General features: G+C 39.9%; 1 protein-coding gene across 1 annotated transcript in view; it reads right to left on the reverse strand.

Moving 5' to 3' along the window:
* Positions 1-21,306, reverse strand: part of mtus2a (microtubule associated tumor suppressor candidate 2a) — a 31,104-nt gene that overhangs the window by 4,093 nt on the left and 5,705 nt on the right. Inside the window, exons 3-8 of the mRNA XM_035666868.1 lie at positions 19,570-19,824; positions 7,540-7,704; positions 3,853-3,951; positions 1,212-1,312; positions 901-1,026; positions 157-223 (exon numbers count right to left, since the gene is read on the reverse strand). Of these exons, the coding sequence (XP_035522761.1) occupies positions 157-223; positions 901-1,026; positions 1,212-1,312; positions 3,853-3,951; positions 7,540-7,704; positions 19,570-19,824 (813 nt within the window). The remainder of the gene's footprint in view (positions 1-156; positions 224-900; positions 1,027-1,211; positions 1,313-3,852; positions 3,952-7,539; positions 7,705-19,569; positions 19,825-21,306) is intronic.

A 21,306-nucleotide genomic window follows, 5' to 3' on the forward strand; every position in this document is an offset into this window, starting at 1 on the left:
GCTCATTGACACGCTGTCACAAGATACTGGGACACTTGAATATAACCACTGATAATGTCATTGGTAACACCTGCGCTTTTCCTACTATGGGTAGTCAAAATGTCTGTTGTGAAAAAGACCTTTTTTGGTCAAATTTTGTTTCTCATCTTTACTCACCCATTTCCTCTCTGATCTTTTGGATTTCCAAGGACAATTTCCTTTGATTCTCCTCTGTAGTTTTATTCTGAAATGTAGGAAATAAACAACATTTTCAGATTCAAATCACACACATGCTTGAACCCTACTGTAGCTGTTGTGTTTACTGATGCCAGCAGAGGGAGCTCAAACCTACTCAAATAGGCCCACTATTCCTGTCTTCTTCTGTATATCAGCACTGTGGGCCAGTGACTGCAGCACCCAGTGACCATAAAGAAGTCAGACAGTCTCTCAACCACCTCACAGCAGTATTACAGCTATAGCACCTTGGAGGCTAAATCATTCCATCAGACACACAGACAGGATGAAACCAGCTCAATGGCACACTGAACTCTGAAGGACCCTTCCCACAGTCGCAATCACTCTTCCTCATCGCACTGTTCATGGACCATGCTGTGAATCTCACCTCATGGTGTTGAATATTGTATGTGTTCTTGATTTCACGTGTGTGAGCATGTGTTTTCCTCAACCCGGGCTCGGAGTGAATTAAAGGTTGAGGCACCGTGTTATCTACACAGGAGCATAGAATAACCTTTAGACCATCTCAAGTTAATCAGATGTGGGATTGTGGGGGATATAGACATGATGATGAAAATGATAACACTAGAGCTCTGTATAAGCCTGTCCTGTAATGCAAGACAGCATTATTATGGTGTAAGTATATTAATATTATTATTGTATGGATTGTATATTCAAGTGGGCTACCTTGAGGCAGTAATGCTGAGTAGTGATAATGAAGGCTTCCAGACCCAAGGAAGTCTTCCTCAGTTCATCTCTTAGAGCTTTCAGCTGCCTCTCCTGCTGCTCACATCGTCCCTGCAGCCTCTGAACCTAAGTGACAGAAGAATGAAATAGAATTTAAAAAAAAAAACCAAACAATAGAATAAAGCAGACCCAAAGTGGTGCTACAGATTTTCCCAAAAACTCACCTCCTCCCTTTGCTCTTCTTTTTCTGTTTCCTCTGCTTTCCTTTCTCTGTCTTTCTGTTGAGACTCCTCTTTCTCTCTCTGCAGGCTCTCCTGCTGTTCCTGCTGCAGCCTCAGGGGGGTCACGCGGCGAGGGGACCCCGGGGGAGCTGACCCTCGCACCGCTGCTGCGGGCCGCTGCCCACTCTGGACTGCAGGGAGGGAAAAGAAACAAATATAGAAAATTAATTGAAATTACTCTGCATGAGCATGTGTTCCTTCTGAAAATCCCTATAAATACATATAATATAGAAAAATATTGAAATTATATATACGGTATCTTCAATATGGCATTAAGGAGTCATGTACTAATCTTAAATCTAACCAGGACATATCTGGCTATACTATTGGAATTGATGAGTATTAAATCAGAGGAGATTTGACCTGACCTATTGCTAATGACTGTGTTCACATGATAAATGATAGTAAGTTAATTGAATCTTTTCTACAGAGGAAGCCTTGGGGTAATTCCCAGTCTGGTGTTCCTCATGATGGACCATCTAATCTTATGATGAAAGTGATCAGTATCAAGAAATGATTGAGCTGTAGCATGCAATAACATAAATACACTGTTAAATTATATTTATATGAGTATATTATTTGTTGTACTTGTGTTGTAAGGTAAAGGCTCTATTAATGATAAACGTAATTTAAAGGCCAGACGAACACGTGGCAGCTATTTTTCGGCTGGGGGGGCGGGGCACAACCATTAAGCACTTGACATACAGGCAGTCAGATTAGCCTCTGTGTGAGTCACCTTGTCATGTGGTGTGAACACATACAAGCCTGTGGAGACACACAGCATCAGAACAGAGCATTACTCAGATAAATTCTTTTAAATTTCTTTTAAAATGTACATTCTGTGTGTTCACACATACTTAATGTGTACACACACACGAACACACACACAAAATCACTGCAGCTCCACATTACCTGCCTCAACCATATCATTCAGGCCTACTGAAGCGTGTAGGGGCGGTCTCCATGACAACGTGAGGCTGGGCTTGGGGTGCAGGGTCCCAGGTAATGAGTGAAAGATCGGTTAGAGGGAGGTGGGGGAATAAAATAAGGGGAGCGCTCTGGGCCACGAGTAAAGGAGAGAAGAGAGTGGAAGGACAAAGAATTCAGTAAGAGAGGGGTACCTGAAGGCGTTGAATGATTGTAATAGCGATAGATGTTTAAGGCCAATTTAGAGAAAATATATACTTGCCAGTGTATGTGTGCAAATAAAACCTGAAATGGGGGAATTTCTCTCTGAAAAATATAATAGCTAATCATAAAATTGTAAAAAAAAAAAAGAATTAAAAATAAATATATAGGGAGATGTATATCCATGGTATCTAATAATCCAGGCCTTTCTTCTAAAAATGTGCAAACTGCACATATCAGCAAATGTTTCAATATTACATCTTCATCAGTGTCTTTGCCTTGAAGGCACATTAGGATTCACCGTCTTTGAAGACGACTAGAAGTCTTATGTAAATGTCTTTTGCACACACACGCACACGCACACGCACACACACATGCAATGCATGCATACTTCTGTAGGCTTTACCTGAAAGGTTAGGGAGAGTTGAGTGAATACCAAATGAGTTTATGTGACTGAGTGTGAAGGCAGCATGCAGATGATAGCAGTGGGGTTTATGGAGGAGGAATAATAATGTGAAAAACAATGAGAGAAGGTAATGGCAGACCGTGTGGGATGCAGAGACTAGTGTGTGTGTGTGTGTGTGTCTGTTCTTGCTAGGGTGTGGTTAAAGGTGGTGAGGCTAGGTTATTTATTTCATTTCATTTGACATTTTTCTGGCACAGCCCAGAAGAGTTTCAGGAGGAGCAATAAACTGATAATATCTGAAAAACAACAGAAAAGCTAAAATGCTGAGAATCAGAGAGAATGAAAAGGAAATGTTCTTATTTTACGACTGTGTGGGAGGAGGCAAGGTCCAGCAAAAGATGCAGTAAAGAGAAGGGTGAACAATATCAGCAGCACTTTCGTGAAAAATAGTGAAGTTAGCACATAGAGAGGTGTAGCCTGAGGAGATATGTGTCAACTCTGCAAGGAAAGATGAGGCCCTCTGCAATCCTGTAGGAAACAAGTTGTACCTCTGCAGACTGTATGGATTGAATCACAACATAGAAGAAAGCATCTTGAATCTCTCTTTGAAGCAGTGTATGACCAGCCCTCGATATTTGAGATAGATGCAAGCTGCTTCTTTCGGTGAGTGGATTACAGAAGAGGTCATAAATATGAGGACTATTTGTGGAAAAGGTTTGGGAAGGTGACATACATGATGACGCCATTCTATTCAGTAGAATTCAGTGTCTAGACTGCAGCCATAATTTATGTCATTAATTGCACCTGTGATTTTCCAGCTATGACAAGTCAAACTGTCTGCAGTGAAAAGGCCTATTGTGCATGCTTTTAATGAGTCAAAATGTCCGCTGTGAAAATCAAAAATTGCTGCTTTTACAGAAGACAGTTCAGGGTATTTGTGCAGGATGGCTCACTCACATATAGAGACAGTTAGTTAGAATGGGGTCTTAATTAATGTTATTAGTCACACAAGTCAAAATGTCTGCTGTGAAAAAGTTGAAAAGCACTTTGCATTGTCATTGGGTGCAGGAGGTTAAAGACGGCTGTCGGGAACTTTGCATATGTGCTTTTTGTATGATGTGTTTTGGTAATACTGACCTGGGGACTGAGGTTTGGGAGGAACCACCGCCAGCCTCTTTGGGGAGGATGGGAGAGAACGTGTGACATCTGAACTCCGCTGAAACTCTTTCCTGCCAACTGTCAATCAACAAGGAGAAACCGATCAGTGAAGTGTTATTTTGCTTACTTTGAACAAAAAAAACACACAATGACATTCAGATAATAGATGACAAAGCAGTAACATGCTAAAAAAGCTAACTGAGATATTACGTCAGTCAGACTTCACACACACACACATCAAACCAACCATCCTTCAATGTTGACTCCTCTCTCTCTCTCTCTCTCTCTGTCTCTCTCTCTCTCTCTCCCCTTTTGCTCTTTTCCATTTTTTTTCTCCTCTCCTAACTTTTTTCAATCTTGCTGTTACCCTCCTGCTTTCATCTTCCACCCACCTCCCGCTGCGCAGTATAACTAAGTCCCATGGGACTCTGGGTCAAAGTGAAGCGGAGCATACTGGGAGAAATGTGCCCATCACTTCCCCGCTCTCTGTGACATTGCACACTTTTGCAGCCAAGACAGACAACAATCAACACTCTTGTTGTGGAGCGGGTGAGGTGAGTGGGAGAAAGGAAAGCAGCTGGAATTGAAACAGTAAATGTGAGATGCTTCATCCAGGGAGCTCAGAATGGTTAAAGTGGGGAGGGGGTAAAAAAACTAATTTGAGTCAATAAGAAAGTAGGTTTCAGGAGGTTAGCAGGGAATTTGTTGTGGAGCAGAAAGGAGAGAAGGAGAGAGGCCTTGAAAAGAAACTAATTAGACCTGTAATGGGAGAGAAGCCTCTGATCCTGAACAAATCCCCCAAATAACCCTGGAGAGATACTTCAGGTCTGCAGAGACAATGTGTGTGTGTGTGTGTGTGTGTGTATGGTTGTGGTCATGCAAACGTGGCTCTCAGTGTGCCTCATTAACGCCAAGTGAACCCCAGACTCACACAGACACACAAACACACACAGCTGCTGTGCCACTGTACTGTTACTAAAACCCAGTGTGACTGCCTTGAACTTGAATTTACAGTAACAATTTCACAAATATTCTTAACAGGGGTTAGGTGAGAACATCAATATAAATGTTCTCTCTGTGTTCAATACAGAGGTAGCTGGAAGCAAGGGTAGAATAAAATGTGCCTATGTTAGCATGCTAAGATTTGCTATTTTACAGCTGAGTAGCTGAGCAGCTTTAAGTACACAATTTGGTGGTAATTCGTCTAACAGTTGTAAAGACATGTCACCAAAGAGTAGTAGGCTGACCGACCAACGGACAGACCAACACTGCCAGAGCACTTTTAATCCCTGTATTAAAAGAGTTATCAATCAATTTTAAAGTGCTAGTAAGTTCAAATAATATTTTTTTATTTTGAGGCTATATCTTGTGTTTATATTTGGATCATGGATTGTGCTTTTAAGGCAGTGGTTCTCAACCTGGGCCTCAGGTTCCTCACTGGGGGTCCCCAAAGCTTAATGGTGGGCCAGGAAGCCTTCTTGATTTTAAGGTGTGCTAGAAAACTTAAACAATATACACAGCCAGCCTATATCTTAGCATTTGGTTCACTTTTTACTAATTGTAAACTAAATTGTCTGATAGAACAGTGATAGAACAATGATCAAGTGTCACAAACAAGAAAGCTGAATTTGTCAAGAAAGGAGCCTAGTAAGTATGTGTGATTGTTAAAAATTATAATAGATAATATAGACAGAGAATTGCTCCCTAAACAGAAAATAAAATGCTCGAAATGTATGCAAATTTCTCCTATACACAAACATCTTGCAGTTACTGAGTTCTCTATTTAGGTTAATTGTACAGTTTTTAATACAATATGGGATATCCATAAAGTATGTCACCTAAGCAGGTTTACTAAGCTGGTTTACTAAATTATAGAAAAGGGGTCCCTTAAGGAAAAAGCTGCAGAAGCACTGTTTTAAGCTAAACTATCCTACATTTTATGTGAAAAGGCTAACGCAATCACAGATTTTTTCTTTTTATCTGGCAAGCACATAAACGTTGTGGGGCATCCTTGTTCTTTGGCCAATTCTGTGGATGCCAGAATTAATTTCTCATGAAATGAAAAAGTTGTTAGGATTGTGTAACTATCAGGAATATCAGCATGTTTGCATTGTAATTGAATTTGAGCCTTATGCCCAAATGTGTGTGTGTGTGTGTGTGTGTGTGTGTGTGTGTGTGTGAGAGAGTCTCAGGTGGAAGGTTGTTATGGGCTTTCTGCACAGAAGGTTTCTGTCTGAAACCTTCAGGGGCTGGTAAGATGTGTGTGTGTGTGTCTGACAAAATGTGTGAGTACTGGATTGAGACAGACAAAACTTGAATACACTACACAGATAAAAAGTGGTGTCTGTGTATGACTTGCAGTTTGACAGGGACTCCTCAGGAACTTCTACATCAATAATTTACAGCACATTTAAAATCAGCTCAGGGCAACAGAAACACAGGGTGAGAGACGCACAGCCACTACACTGTCTGCATACAAACCCTGGCTGGAGGGGAAAAAAACTGTAGGCAACGATACAACAGTTCATGTCTACATTGTTTTGCTGTCTAAAATGCCTTTTGCCCAGGTACGTTGTGTGTGTGTTTTTAGATATTCCGGTCACACAGCAAAGATGGATCAGCCGCTGTAAAAGTTTAAAGACATTCAGTGAGTGTGAGTGAGAGAAGTGTGATACTACAGGGCTTCTGGTGTTAATTTCTGCGTGTGAAAAACTCAACTGTGTGTGAAAAGCATCACTGCCGGTGCGCTTCCTTGCTTCTGAACAGACTGTATCGGCACATTCAACCAGGACAGGTTCATAAAAATGTATTAACGGTAGACCGTGAAGAACATGCTAAATGCGTGGTGTTTGTGTTTTATGGTACTTTAAGCGGGTAAAAGGGTATTTTAAACCCTTTGATTGTGGTATTTTACATGAACAGAAGTACACTGGAATAAATGGTTGAAACGAACGCTTAAAAGGCAGGTCCACTCTTGGATATCCCTAACACAGCCTAATACATTATGTGCATGATTTTGTAATTAGAAGTGAGGTGGCCAAGTGTTACTTTATTGGCTTCCAGCATTTCCCAAAATGCCTCTCAACAACCCCTGAAGGAGGTGCTTGTGCTTAGATAGTTCCTACACTGTATATGGAGTTTAGAGTTTAACAGCATTGAATTATTCCAATGAGAACACTGTGTGCCTTATATACCACTGATGTCTTGCTATATAAATATTTAACATTTGTGCAAAGTATATAGAACATAAGCTCTTGCTCTATGATTCCCAAGTACTGACTATAAAGCCTGTTCTTTACTGACATTTAGCTGAATATTCCTCTGCTTTTGAACCACCTGATACTGTCATGATCATTATGTATGGCTTGCTGGTTATTAAATTGTTCACCACATATGTGACAACAGCATGTGACAATAGGACACAATCTGTTGCTGATGGAAAATTCTATCTCTCCAACATGCACGGAGCTTTGTTCATGCATCGTGCACCGTGCATGTTGGCTTTAAAAACCCAATTTATTGTTCTTTCACAAACTGAAATACATATTTTGACTGAAATCACCCAAATCAGAAAATTCTTACAAAATATTTAATTTTTTTGTATCTCTATCTATTAGGTTAAACCAAAAATCATGCTCCTGTTCTCCTAAAAAAACTTCAACTGACCTCCAGGGGAGCTTCTTGGCTGGGCGGGCAGGTAGCGCCGGGGCAGGGCTGGGGTAGAGGGGGGCTGGAGGCTGTTGCTGCGACACGGTGCCCCTCTCTGGTGATCTGTTGATGGAGGGCCGGTGGTCACTCTGTGAAGAGGAGGCTCCTCGCTCACGCTCAGACCTGGAATGCACAGAATTAGATTTTGTTTAAATTACTTTTATACTTTTATATCTCTTCAGAGTTCTCTGTCTGATTTTTCTATATTTCAATTGCTTTCTTTTCTTCCTTTTTCCAATCACATACAGTCCTTTCTACAATCCGACAGGGCTGGGTTATGTCTGAATTTAGGTTCACTGGACTATGAAATGGTTTGTAACCTCTGGGTCATATGCTGCTGCTCTCAATCATTCTTTTGTTAACCTGGAAACTTATCTTGCACACACACACACACACACACACACACAGTCTGACACACATGTTTACACAGGGACACTTCAACGCTTCCACATGAGCACATACACACAGGAAAACTCACACATAAGCACCCTGATTAGTACACACTTGCAAGCACACACTCTCACACACTGCGTATATCCTGCTCATCTCCTCATCCCCGATCAATAATGACACAACAGATTGCCTGCACTTGTCCACCTTCTTCATGTGACAAGCGGGGATAAACATTTTAATGTAAAGCTGCCTGTAAGAAGCATTGAGATGATGATTAAGCCATGCAGCACGACTTTCCTCCATCCGCATCCGCAGAGATCAGTGTGCTTTGCAAAACGTGACAGCAATAAATAAACAAACTAACAAGCAGTTGCTGTGAACATTTAGATATCAAGAGTTTCTTTTAGTCTTTTATGTTGGAGCAAAGTCCCTCAGGCGCTCGGGATTAGAATAGTACACTGCACGGAGTCTCATTTATTCAGAGGAGCAGCTTTTCCATTAGTGTGGATTGTTTTAGTGACCAAAGTATTCCACTTACCTGTGCACACAGAAACAATTGCACAAACACAACACATACACTGAGCTACTTATAAACACACACTTTCATTTGCTCCCTCCAACATTTGCGCATTGTACCGGCATTGTTCTAAATAGTGAGTGGGAAGTTGGTTCGACATTGAGTCATTGGGTCGTTTACCATTAAGGTTAGCAACCACTGCAGAATTGATAGTTGATCAGTTTCTTAATTTTATTTAAATAAGACACATCAACATCCCCTTGTCAGTGCTCTGTTACTTAAGAAGAAAAATTTAAAGAAAAAATAAATATTTAAGTAAGTAAAATACAATACAAACATGAAGATACAGACTGTATGTATGCATATAAACCCATATTTTGGGTCTTTAGAGACATTTGTGATACTCAAGTTTTTTATATTCCTCAAACTATTTGTTTTTAGCACTTTTCTGGTTCCAAAAGTCAAAAAGTAGCCTCACTGTTTTCTTTTTATTATGTTTTTCTCTGAGGTATATGATTGAGCGTTTTTTAAGGCAGGTGTCAGGAAATAGCCAGTATTGTTGTGTTCATATTTTGTATCACTGATACCAAATTTTTGATGGCTTACAGTAACATAATAGTGTGTCAAGTAAGTTTATTACTTTCTTTGATGTCAGTAAATGGGTTGCATGGCACATTTAGTTAAAGTACCTAAAAATGTTCCTGATGGCCGATAGCGGTGGGCTACCTGGCCTTGATCATTAGAAGACATTTTCAACATGTGGATCAGCAGATGATCACTTGAGCCTCGGGAGGGTTTTGATGATAGTAACTTTGAAAATGAAGATGAGCCTGAAGCAACTGACGATGAGAATTATACAGGTATGACAGGTGATCAGCCACATATTTCAGATTGGAGCAAGCGTATTACAGTGCTTGCTCAGAGGTCATAAACTTGACAGCAAAATAACAGACTGTGTACACAATCACATTGCAATGAGAACAAGACATAGACTGTGGTTTGTGATCACAGTGTGGAAAAATGTGTTTGGTCAGTGACAGTTATCATGCAGTTATAATAATAACGCTGTGTATATAAACATAGAATATACATGGATAAAAGGAACACACACGCAGTATTTGCTTTAGATATTCGTTCAATTAATTGAATTCACATCACATTTGACTGATAAAAATGGAAAAATACACATATCAATAAAAATGCTTACATAGTACATATGCCTTATCTACTATTTCTCACTGCTGTGTGTATGTGCTGCTCACATTGCTACATCAACACATACTAGAGATGCATGTTACATTCCCAAAGCTTCATTCTTCATCCCAGAGCTCTTGCAGGAGTTGATTAGCGAGGCCGTTAGCAGTATTTCCTCCTCATTAACCAGTCAAGGGCATGGGCAGCGCATCCAGGCCATATATGATCTTGGACGCTCTGCTCTTCAATTACTGCTGTCAACATCCTCTATATATGTAAGGACTTCTACGGGTTAGAGTCTTAACGATATAAACTGAATGTCTACACTACAAATACAATTATTTAGTGAAATGCTTTGACTGGTGCTTCATTTTCTGGGCTGACACGGATCAACTGGCTGGTTGATATGAACAGAGGTGTGCTCATCAGTCATAGGTCAGGTATTCATGAAGAAATTCCCAGAGTGCAGAGCAGAGACAGGAAGAGTAAATGATGATGTTGGAAGATTGAGGAATGCTGTGAATCATAAAATGGAGAGTGGAATTCAGGGACTTGGAGAAAGAGAGAAATAGGGATCTATTTAATTAACGGTAAAAGCAAGCTGATATGCATCACTGATTGGCAAAGTGCCAGCCGATGATGGATAACAAAGCGTGAGGAGGATAGAGAAGAAGGAAGGAAGAGACTGTATGGGATCAAGATGAGTAGACAAAAGAGAGATAAAATAATGGTGCTGTGATGGAGCCTGTAGCAAGCTTAAAACCTATTTTGATGATGGATGGAAAATACCAAAGATATTAAAAAGGGAATATGAGCAGGTAGAAACAGCTGAGAACAAAAGACGGCAGGTTTCTCCAGCACAGCAGGAAGCCATTTTATTGGAACAGCTTGCACCTCATAGCAAAACTAATGCCAGTAGAATAACGCTGACTCTTGTATCTCAGTCCTATACGCTGTCTGAACGGGAAACAGATATCAAAACATACGCTGTGCATTGTCAGATCTTTCTGTGTTCATTCCCAGAGCCGTCCCTTAGTGTATTGTGTTGGCAACGTCACTTGCTTAAGTTCCCAATTTAATTTGATTGTAAAATTCCACCTTGGAGATGTTTCATTTCACTGCACTTTTTTTGCTCGTCAGCTAAATCAGCACATTCACATTCTGCAAAAGAAACTCTCCTGTTGTCCTAAAGGATTTGATCATGGTGTAGTCTGTCCAGGTTGATTGCAGCACAAGCGGCACACACCCAGGTGCACAGCTTGCAGTGCTGACATGCCAAAGAAATAACTCTTGTTCTTCAAAAACAGACACCCCTGGGAAATAAGTGACTACTTTAAATTGTATTGTATGTATGTGGTGTGGGGTAAGAGGTACTCAGATCCTTTACTTACATAAAAGTAGCAATTCCACAATTTAAATACTTCATTACAAGGCCTGCAATGAAAACTGTACTTAAATGATAATCAGCTTAATGTACTTGAAGTATCAAACGTAAAAAATAAGCATTACAGAGGTTGGATTCTTTAAGAGTGATAATATTACATATAATATTAATGGATTATTATTCATTTTGGTGCATTAACATGTAAAAAACATTTTAATAATGTAGCTGGTCAAGATGGAGCTTGTGTTAATTTATGTATATGTACTGTAAAATCATAATCTACAAAGTAACAAGTGACTATACTGTAACTAATAGTCTCACTGTGAAATGTGTGGAGTCGAAATATAATGTAGCTACAGTGCTTGAGCAAATGTACTGAACTGCTTCATTTGTGTGTGTTTATATTGTAGATGCTGGTACACAGGCAAAATGATTTAAAAAAAACTAGACTAAATAAAAACACGACTTGAAACTTATTGTGAAATATGTCATGTGTTTTAAGATGTTTCTTGAATCAGTGCCATTTGAGTGATATACATTTTCTTACATATTATATGGATATTAACCAAGTGTGTATGGATACAACTGGCATGAAACATGAAACATGAAAATAAACTGATTGAAACCATTCAATGCCACACAGAGAAATGTTCAATTGTTTAAAAAAAGATAATGTTTATACACTTATTTTATAGTTTTAGTTGATTTTGAGGTCTAACCTGAAATGTGCCTGTTTGATTAGACTACATGTTCTCACTGACTGGTGTCAGCTTCATTCAGCACTGTTCAGTGCAGAAGACACTGTGTAATTAAGCTTGAAGATTGTATTCATCAGAGCCTATGATTTGTCCTGCCTATTAATGATTGCTTCCTGTCAGTCGTTTGACGCTGCGTTAAAATGTCTGTCACTCTTCATCCATCATAAAATACAGGGCACTTTGTTCCCTATTAATTGGGTTTCCTGTGATCTTTTCTATCTTTGCTGAGTTCACAGCATATGCACACATCATACTGTCTGCATGATGTTTAATGCTGTCATATGATAAATATGGAAACTTATCTAAACACTTGGGCAACATGTTGCTTAACATTTTGCCAAATTGTATCTTCTCCAGGCAAGCAATGTTTTGGTTTTAGCTAAAACTGAAACAACATTCAGTCTTAATGTATGATGCTGGAAACAAACAATAAAAACAAGCTGCTTCATCCATCCTGATTTCATTGAAATGATACTTGATACTGGAGATTAAAATGTTGGATTTCAGTTACAGTGGCCAACTTGGCAACTAGACTGAGTCATTTGAAATCAGAAACTGTCATCTGTAAAGTCCAAGTGAAACGGACAGTGCTATTTACATATTAACATATTTCCTTCATCAACAACTGTCAAACTGTGTGTTTTCACCAATTAACTCCACCCAGCAACAAAAAGTCTGCAAACACAATGTACACAACTGTGCATCTGCAACGATGTGTGTGAAAGTCAAGGTTAAAGCTGCATAAATAAAGCACAAAGTAATGGCCTTGCAGAGACTAGACCTGGGCTGCAGACTGAAAGATAGATTAGATGATAACACTGGAGCTGACAGCAGCATCCACAGGCCTCCTGTCCTCTGTCAGGACCCAGATGTAAGGAGATTAAAGGTTCAGTCCAACCAGAAGGATATGTGAAATATTTATCTTTCTCCGTGGCAGACCAACATTTACAAATGGCATTGTAGGTATATGATAACTCACAATAATAATAAATCACAGACTTTATCCTCTCCAAAATGTTATTTTAGTATTCATGGTATAATCTCCAAAGCATGCTTAGAGATCTTCTCTAGCTGAAGATCCAACAGTGCTCGCCAGAATCTGCTGGGCACAAAAGTACTGAAAGACTTATAAGAACAAGAAAAAAGGTTAGCAAAGAATTAAAACAGAAAAATGAGGCCACTACAGTTAGTTGAAGTTCAGGGAATTAAAAAGAGACCAGACGGCCTGGGTTCAAACCCCATGACAGCTACAATCATTCAAGTGTCCTGGAACAAGGCCAGCTTTAGATGGAAGTTCAGCTGCTGAGGCTTTTGTAATTCTTTTTTTTTTTTTGTGCTTCACATTTATCCCCAAGATATCTATAGAAAGTGAATTTAATTTTCTTTTCCATCACAATAATCCTTCTTCCTGCACACAACAACACCTGCTTTTTAGAAGCAGAGATCTCCACAAAAATATGACTTTTTGAAGGTTGTAGTAACTTCAGCAGAGTGCACAATCACCAAGTATTTTGGCATAACATTAAGAAACAATTCCAGTGGATGTCTAGAAAAGAGAATAAATAAAATATTAATTTACAAAATCTCCATAAAAAAGCTTTTATTTCGTGTTTTAAAGCCACAGATACTCCAGTTTTAGTATTTGCTATCCAGGGTTACTGTGACACTATGTTTGCATTTGAAGTTTTTTAACAAAAATTTTCTAAATAGGACCAAAAGCATTCATGTTTCCTATCCATGCACTTAAACAGAAGGTACATCTATTATGTGTTAACAAGTTATGTACAATTACTGTCAAAACTCCACCTGCCAAAACTTTTTTAACTTAGAAAATGAAATTTCCTGGAAAGACTGTATTTTCCAGCTGTAGGTCATAAACACAGTAGGGAAAACACTTCAGATCTGAATTAGAAAAATGGATTTCCAGAATGTTCTTTTCCTCCTTTGCCTCTTGGGGCTTCCGTACAATGTCAACAGAATTAAGGGTTGCCCAGTCGAGGATGAGGGACAGGGAGGCTGTTGTGTTTTTTATTTGGCAAAATTAGATGACCCAAGGCTTTTTCAGCAATAATGTAGAATCACATAATTTTTTTTTTCAAAACCCATTATAATCATCAGATACAGAGCTTGATAAGTTTTAGAATAATTCAGTTTTACTAATACTTACATACACAACAAGACACATGTGAGTACATATAATCAGTGTCTTCTACCTCTGGGTGAGTTGAAGAGCAGGTTTACTCCTTTATCTGATTCTGATGCTCCTGTTTTCACATTCCAGTGTTTTTGTCAGTCTGGACCATCAGTTAAGCTCATAAACAGTGATTAACATGGAGCTGGAAAAAATACGCTGGGAGTTTATCAGTTAATGAACAGGCCCATTGAGCCCATCCTCACACTGCTTCAGTAAGCTTCTGCCATGTTAGTTTTTCCTCTCCTCAGCTGCAGAATGGCAGCCATATCTAATTGGCACATCTAATTTGCTGCTCTACTAGTGAGTGCTTGCCTGTGTGTGTGTGTGCGTGTAGACACGTTTGTGAATATCGGTGTGCGTACATGCACCATAGAAACCATCTGTTCACAGTGAGCTAGCATGAGTCACAGACCAGATCTGAGCCATGGCATCTGGGGTATGGCATGCTACTCTCCTCCCTGCGCCAATCCCTCCATGCTTCTCTCTTTCCGCTCTTTTTTTCCTCTCACATTCTCCCTTCCTTCCTCTCTCTAAACTCTGCTCATTTCATTGAATTTTGCTTTTATTGGTGCATCTCCCTTCAGCTCCATGCCTCCCATCAGCTGTCTGCTCAGTTTTTCCTTTCGTTCAGAAGACGAATGGAGATAATTATACTCCAATAAGACAAACTTTGTTTTGGCGATTGAGTTGTAATGGAGTCTGTCAATCACAGTGGAATTAACGTAATATGTGCTCGGTGTTTTTGTATGCACGGATGCACATACACACATCCCTGAAACACCTTAGGGGATGTCAGCTAAAGGGAGGACTGGGTTAATGGCTAATCAATGTCATATAGAGTAACCTATAGTCCCAGAGATGCTAGACAAACACACATACACACATTGCATGCATACTTATATGCAAACACACACTTGCATGCATTCTTATATGCAAACAGATTAGAATCAATCAAGGCCATATGAGTTTAGCTCAGTGTCACCTACCCAAGGTGACATTGAGCTACCTTAGTGTGAAGGTTTGTGAGTAATTGTGTGTTTCCATGTTAGGGTTCCTGTATTTGTAATTTGTTTCACTTCAAATAATCCACAGTATATATTACTTCACAATAAAATACTGCAATTATATGAAAAGGTTGGTACACCCAAAATACAAAAAGGTATATTACCTCTAGTGGTATCTACGTTATAGTTTAGGTCTTACTTCACCAGTTTTAATTTAGATATAAACTTCGAATGGAATGGAAGAAGATGGCAACAGTTTTTATTAGAACTTCTTTCTACCATAGAAAACTATTGATAAAACAATGTGTTCAGTGAGGGGGCATTGTATCTGGGAAAAAATGACGCTGTTGAATTTTTAAAATGTAATTTTTCAATGCTGTGTGCACCACAAACAAAATTACATTTAAAGGTCCTGTGTGTAACATTAAGGAGGATCTACAGGCTGAAATGGAATATAATATTTATAGGCATAGTGTACAAACAACTGAGTATAGGAATTGGTATGAACGGACAAACCAAACACTGCCTGTAGACAGGAGCGTTTATATTATTTGTGGCCATCGTAGCTTCTCCTTTGTGCTTGGAAGGGGAGGATGAAGTGAGCTGCGATCTGCAATTACACCGCTAGACGCCACTAAATCGTACACATTGGACCTTTAATGCCATCACGATCAGAAGGATACTCAGGGGATGATTTCTGAAAAATTTCTAAAATAAAACCATGACTAAGTGCATGGCCTACAAGGAATAAGTGACCTAACATTGTCTGTGCAAAATGATTCCTTTTCCTCTCCATTCTCTTCTCTACAGACACACAATTGCACATGAGCACATTGATCAACGAGCTACAACAGCGGGGAGTTTAAACTCCAGGGATACTTCCTCTAACCCACTTTACTGAAGCGCAGCAATCCTTTCCTCCCCATCGCTCTATTCCTTAATGATTTCTCCAGTCCGTATCATCCAGAGCCCTAATGAAGTCCGCTTTGCTTGCTGATCAATGAGGAAAACAAGCAATTGAGCTTGGACTTCCTTCTCTCGGTTACAGAAGGAGGTACTTGGTTTTTTGCAGCTCCCCCAACAACTTCGATTGAAGGGTGTGCGAGACTTCATCTGTCAATCTCTCTGTTCTTTGATCTCAGTTTGAGTGCGGTGAGAGGGGGGAGAGATCCCAGGGTGGTAGAGGAAAATCAGGTTTCATGAAGAAACACCACATGCACACTTCCCGTACTGACACACACTCACCTGTGTTCATGCATATAATTGTAGGTTAAACAGAGCCTTTGGAAATTAGAAACTGAAGATTGTTTACCAACTCGCACGACTTAACCCAACTTAACTTGTCTGTCCCCATCGGGATTTCACCATCCTGCTGCAAATCACATCAACATCTGTCTACAAATGGGTTTGTGCAGTCACTCAGAAACATACTCCAGTTTTACATTCTGCCTGAGGCTACATAAGGACTTTAAAATACAATTACTTTTGAAATATTGACAATATCTAAAATTCAGATCAGGGAAGGGCTTAACTTTGAACGAAATGTCACGCCTATTTTGTCAGCTTTTATAAATTGCCTCCAGGACAAAAAAAAAAGAATCCCTTAGCATCCAAACTTCAAGGTTTGAGGTTAAAGCTCTGACTGGGTTCTGCAGGGAACAGTCAAATTTATGATGAATGGATCCAGGTCCAGAAAAGACAGGACAAAAAAGAAACCAGTTTTCCCAATTTTAACAAAGAAAAGCTTGACAAAAGGACAACAGGCAACCCTCTGGTTGAAACTCAACAAATGCTCACACACTGGGAGAGAGAAAGAGAGAGAGAGCAGTATCTACAGTCAAGCTCACTTTAGTCTCGAAGGTTCAAATAGAGCCAAGAGTTCAAATGCCTCGCAGCTAAAGGTCAAAGCATCACACAGAGTCAAAACTGGAAGTAAATGTTCGTTCTCTCTCTACTCCCACTGTCTCACACACATACACACACAAACACACACACAGGAATGAACATCAAAGGCCCTTAATCTTTTGCCTCTCATGTCTATCATCCTTGCTTTCATTTTGGTCTCACCGTGCTCTGAGCAGCAGCAGGAAGAGGAACATTCTGCTGCAGGCACTACTTTTAAAACTTCTAGTCTTTGTGTTCTGCTGGCAGGTATTCCTGTGCTTCGTGAATTTGCGTGTGTGTTTACAGGTGTAATATAAAGGGGTCAAAATGCCTATAGAGGTTTGTACTACAGGTGCTACATGACTGGAGTGAATCTGCAAATTAATATCCGCAGCTGCTTAAATATATAAGATACTAACAAACAATAGGGCACTGTTATATTTTGTATATTTATCTTGGATGCACAAGAGTCACATTAAGTTTGATGTGCATTGCTGAGAATGTGTTCTTTGGCCAGAATGGTGCAGCAGAGACCTTTCTCTTGCTTGAATCTTATTTCATTTATTCCGGATATTGATATTAGCATGGTAATTTATTTGGAAAAGCACTGTACAAATGAAGCTACTGAAAATACTGTGTATTATGTTGCATTTGTCTCTGACGACAAACCAAAATAGAAACTGAAAAATCAAAATATACAGCTGCAAGTGGCAGTTGGTGGCAAGATGTATTGAAATTTAGTTTGAGGTAAGAGCTTAAAATTTGGACCGAATTTTTTTCTACAGATTATCCAGAGTAGTAGACATTTGTGTCACCATGTACAGCTGATTCAGTTAATGTAGAAAAACTGAAAAAGAGTGTTGCATCTTGCTATAGTTACACACTAAGGCTGCAACTAACAATTATTTTTATTATGTACTAATCTCCTGATCATTTTCTTAATCAGTTGATTAATTGTTTGGTCACAAAAGAGTAAAATTGGCCATCACGATTTCCCAAAGCTCCAGTTCAAGTTTTAACATTCTCTGATCCTCAGTCCAAAACCCCAATATCATATCATACATCTTTAATATAATGGAACACAAAGAAAACCAACAAATATCCCATATTTGGCATTTTTCTCCAAATTACTTAATTGTGCTCTATTGCACACACACACATGCCAACACACTTGGTCAATATTCACAATGCAATTAGAGCACTACTCATTGATTAATATTGAATTTGCCAGCTAATGGATGATATGGCCTTTCTTACAATGTTTTACCCAAACACGGAGAAACCCTTGATAAAAAAGAGTTATTAAATCAACGTTTAGGCCTTAATGAATATAGATATTAGATGAAAAATGAAAACCTCCACATTTATGCCACTTTCTTTTAAATAAACACCCAAGGAGTCATCTCTTCCCTGTTTCACAGCTAAAAAGATACCTACCCCCACATTACCACACAGTTTGTATTCACTTTCAACCAATGGGAGAAAAAAAAGAGGGATGAAAAAGTATAAATACAAAAGGGAGGGATGGGGGAAAGGAGTGATGACATAACAGGGGGCCTGACGTGCGTGAGACTGGAGGTGCTTACGTCAACTGTAACTGGGAGAGGAAGAACAAGCATTGCTATGTAGGTCACATTAAAAACACATGCAGCTACCACAAATTCAGCCAACTAACCGACCAGCCTGCCAAGCAGCATTGAAATCACAACTGTAAGCACACCTCCAGTTCGCCATGACTGTGAAAATTAAAGGCATCCACTCTATACTGTTATCTCTTTTAATGCTGACTGAATATGCAGCACAGACCTAGTTAGGTACGAGCCTGTAAAATTACTGATGTTCGGTTATTTTTACATACATTCAAGAAAAAAACAAGCCGAGCTGTCAAATGGGGAAGTCTCATGTCTTGTTCAGCATATGAATCAATGCATTACCAGTGTTGCAGTAAATTTTGGAAATTCACATTCAATTTTCTACTTTTCTAAATTTCAAAAAGTCATCCTGCCTTCTCACCAACTTAGCACTATGTCATCACCCTTTACTCATGAATCGAATAGAGCAAATTAGCTATTAGTAACAATGTCACAATGCTGACCTCTAGTCTTAATTTGAATAATTTGAATGAACTAATAGTGCCCCCTTTTGGGTCAATCATGTGTGACCCATGGATAAACAAATGACTGAACACAAAGTGAATGAATCAAAGCTTTACTCTAATCATAATACCCAATTATTCACTATTGGATAATTGTACTGGCTGTGTCTATTTCCAGAAATCCCATATATTGTGTATAGAAAATGTGCTCTATGTTGTTATTGACTTGGAGCTTGTGTATGAAAATACCTAGTGAGGAATAAATTGAAAGCAGGGTGGAGATCAGGAAGAGAAAGCAAACTGCAACATAATGAATGTGGGCGGGGGCTGTTTATGCAAACTATATTCATGAGAGAAATACAGCAATAAAGACAGTATAGTGGTGGTAATAGTGTACTCTTGATGTAGTGTTAACTAGGTGTTTTTAAGTGTACCATTGGGATTAACAAATAGACATCAGTACACAAACAAAAGACAGATGATAACATTCAGCTCATGCTGGAAAATCTGTAAGAATCAAATCTCACAAATGGCAGCGTAAACAGATTGTATTGAGTGGACTCACGGTGAGCTGTTCTGCAGGGGTCACTCTGTGTGCTGTCGGCAGAGTGGGCCGAGGAAACGGAGGACACACTGGAGCTCCTGACAAAGCCAAAGGCTGCCAGGCGGCCCGCAGGGAGACGACTGGAGCTGAAGCCTGGGGGGCGCAGGCCTGACTGACTTGCTTTGGGAAGCAGAGATCTGGAGGCCGCGGCCTGGGGCTGGGCTGCTGCTGTCGCTGGAGAAGGAGCAGGAGCATGATGGGTGAAGACCTGGTCGTCTGTTAGTAAAGCACAAAATAAAGAATCTTGTTAAGTTGTTTTTTATTTATTATCAGACAATATTTTTAAATCAGAAAGCTGTTCATAGGGGGTAAATCGTGTCCTTAGCAGAACCAGACAGATAATATAGGCAGCAGCCAGACACTATGAGGACAATGTTGAACAAACTCATCATTCCCTGCATTTCAGCTTATGCTGCAGCATGTGGTGCTGAACGGACAGCGCCACAAGAATAGGAAGTGTGTGTTTGAGTAACTACTGTAAACTCATTAATGCAGCATAGCCATGATGTTTTATTTCCCCTGCGAATCATTCATCATCCTGTGTTGATTAAGGTCTCAGTGGGCACCAGGAAGTTTTCTGTGTTATGACGACAGCTAGAGCAAGCAAATATAAGAGCTATATACACAGCAACCTGCTAACAGCTGCTTTTGGCTCTGGCCGTGCTTACAGGCTGGGCTAGACGCCAGCAAATCCTTTCATGCCAACACTGTTACAACATTTAATGTGACACCCACAATTTAGGACATAGATGACATACATTTCCAACACATACACTGTGTTTGCCTGTGTTTAGAGTCCATTACATGTTCAGGAATTCCTCGTTATTAAAGGTATTACAGTGATTCTCACTGTAGTTAACCAAAGTGCACAAAGGCCCATCCAGGTTTCTGGACTTAACGCTAAGTCCAGAAGGCTAAAAAGATTAAAAGAAAGAAGAAAATAAAGAGGAAAGAAAACCTCTTTACAGAGGAATAGAAAGAAAAGACAGGGAATCAAAGAGAGACAGGGAGGATAAAAAAGTAATCATAGCTCCATAATGGCAGCTATTGTCAGCGAGCAATGGGGGGAAATCCTCCATCTCGGTAATCTATGGTTTCCAACAGCAAAACAGATGAAATGTGCAAGCATGAACAACCAAGGCTGCACACACACATACACACAGTGGGCAGTGGGTAAATCCCCATGCCTTGGATAGAAGACCCATCTTGGCTACCCCAGCCTGCAGCACAAGGTTTAGATCCTGGGCAGAAGAAGAGCATTATCCCCTGCTGGCTGCAGAGATAAGGTGGGCAGCCCTTCTTTCCTCTCCATTTGGCACAGCTGTGTGCTACAGTGCATGCTACAGGGTAACCGCCACATCAATTCAAGAGAAAACTCTAAGAGGCAGAATACAAGCACTGTTGGTAGGGAAAAACAAAGTGGGACAGAAGGAGGGAGAAAAGTCTCCAGTGTAAGCCCCCTCCAGCATCATCAGTGCCGCTGCTCACACTTATAACTTATCCTCCTTCCTCAATATCTGCCCGTGTGCCATGCGGTGTGTTTATTAGATTGGAGCTCACTCCTTGTGAGTGAGAAGGTCAGGATCATTAAAGATAAATGACCTAATTTCTCTCCTGCCCCTCCACTCCATTCATCCCCTCTGAGAAACGAGGGAGAGAAGAGAGCCTGACAAGCATCCACCTTAGCCTAGATACCAC

Source organism: Morone saxatilis, unplaced genomic scaffold (assembly GCF_004916995.1).
Source record: "Morone saxatilis isolate NCDOM2014 unplaced genomic scaffold, NCSU_SB_2.0 Contig20, whole genome shotgun sequence".
NCBI lineage: Eukaryota > Metazoa > Chordata > Actinopteri > Moronidae > Morone > Morone saxatilis.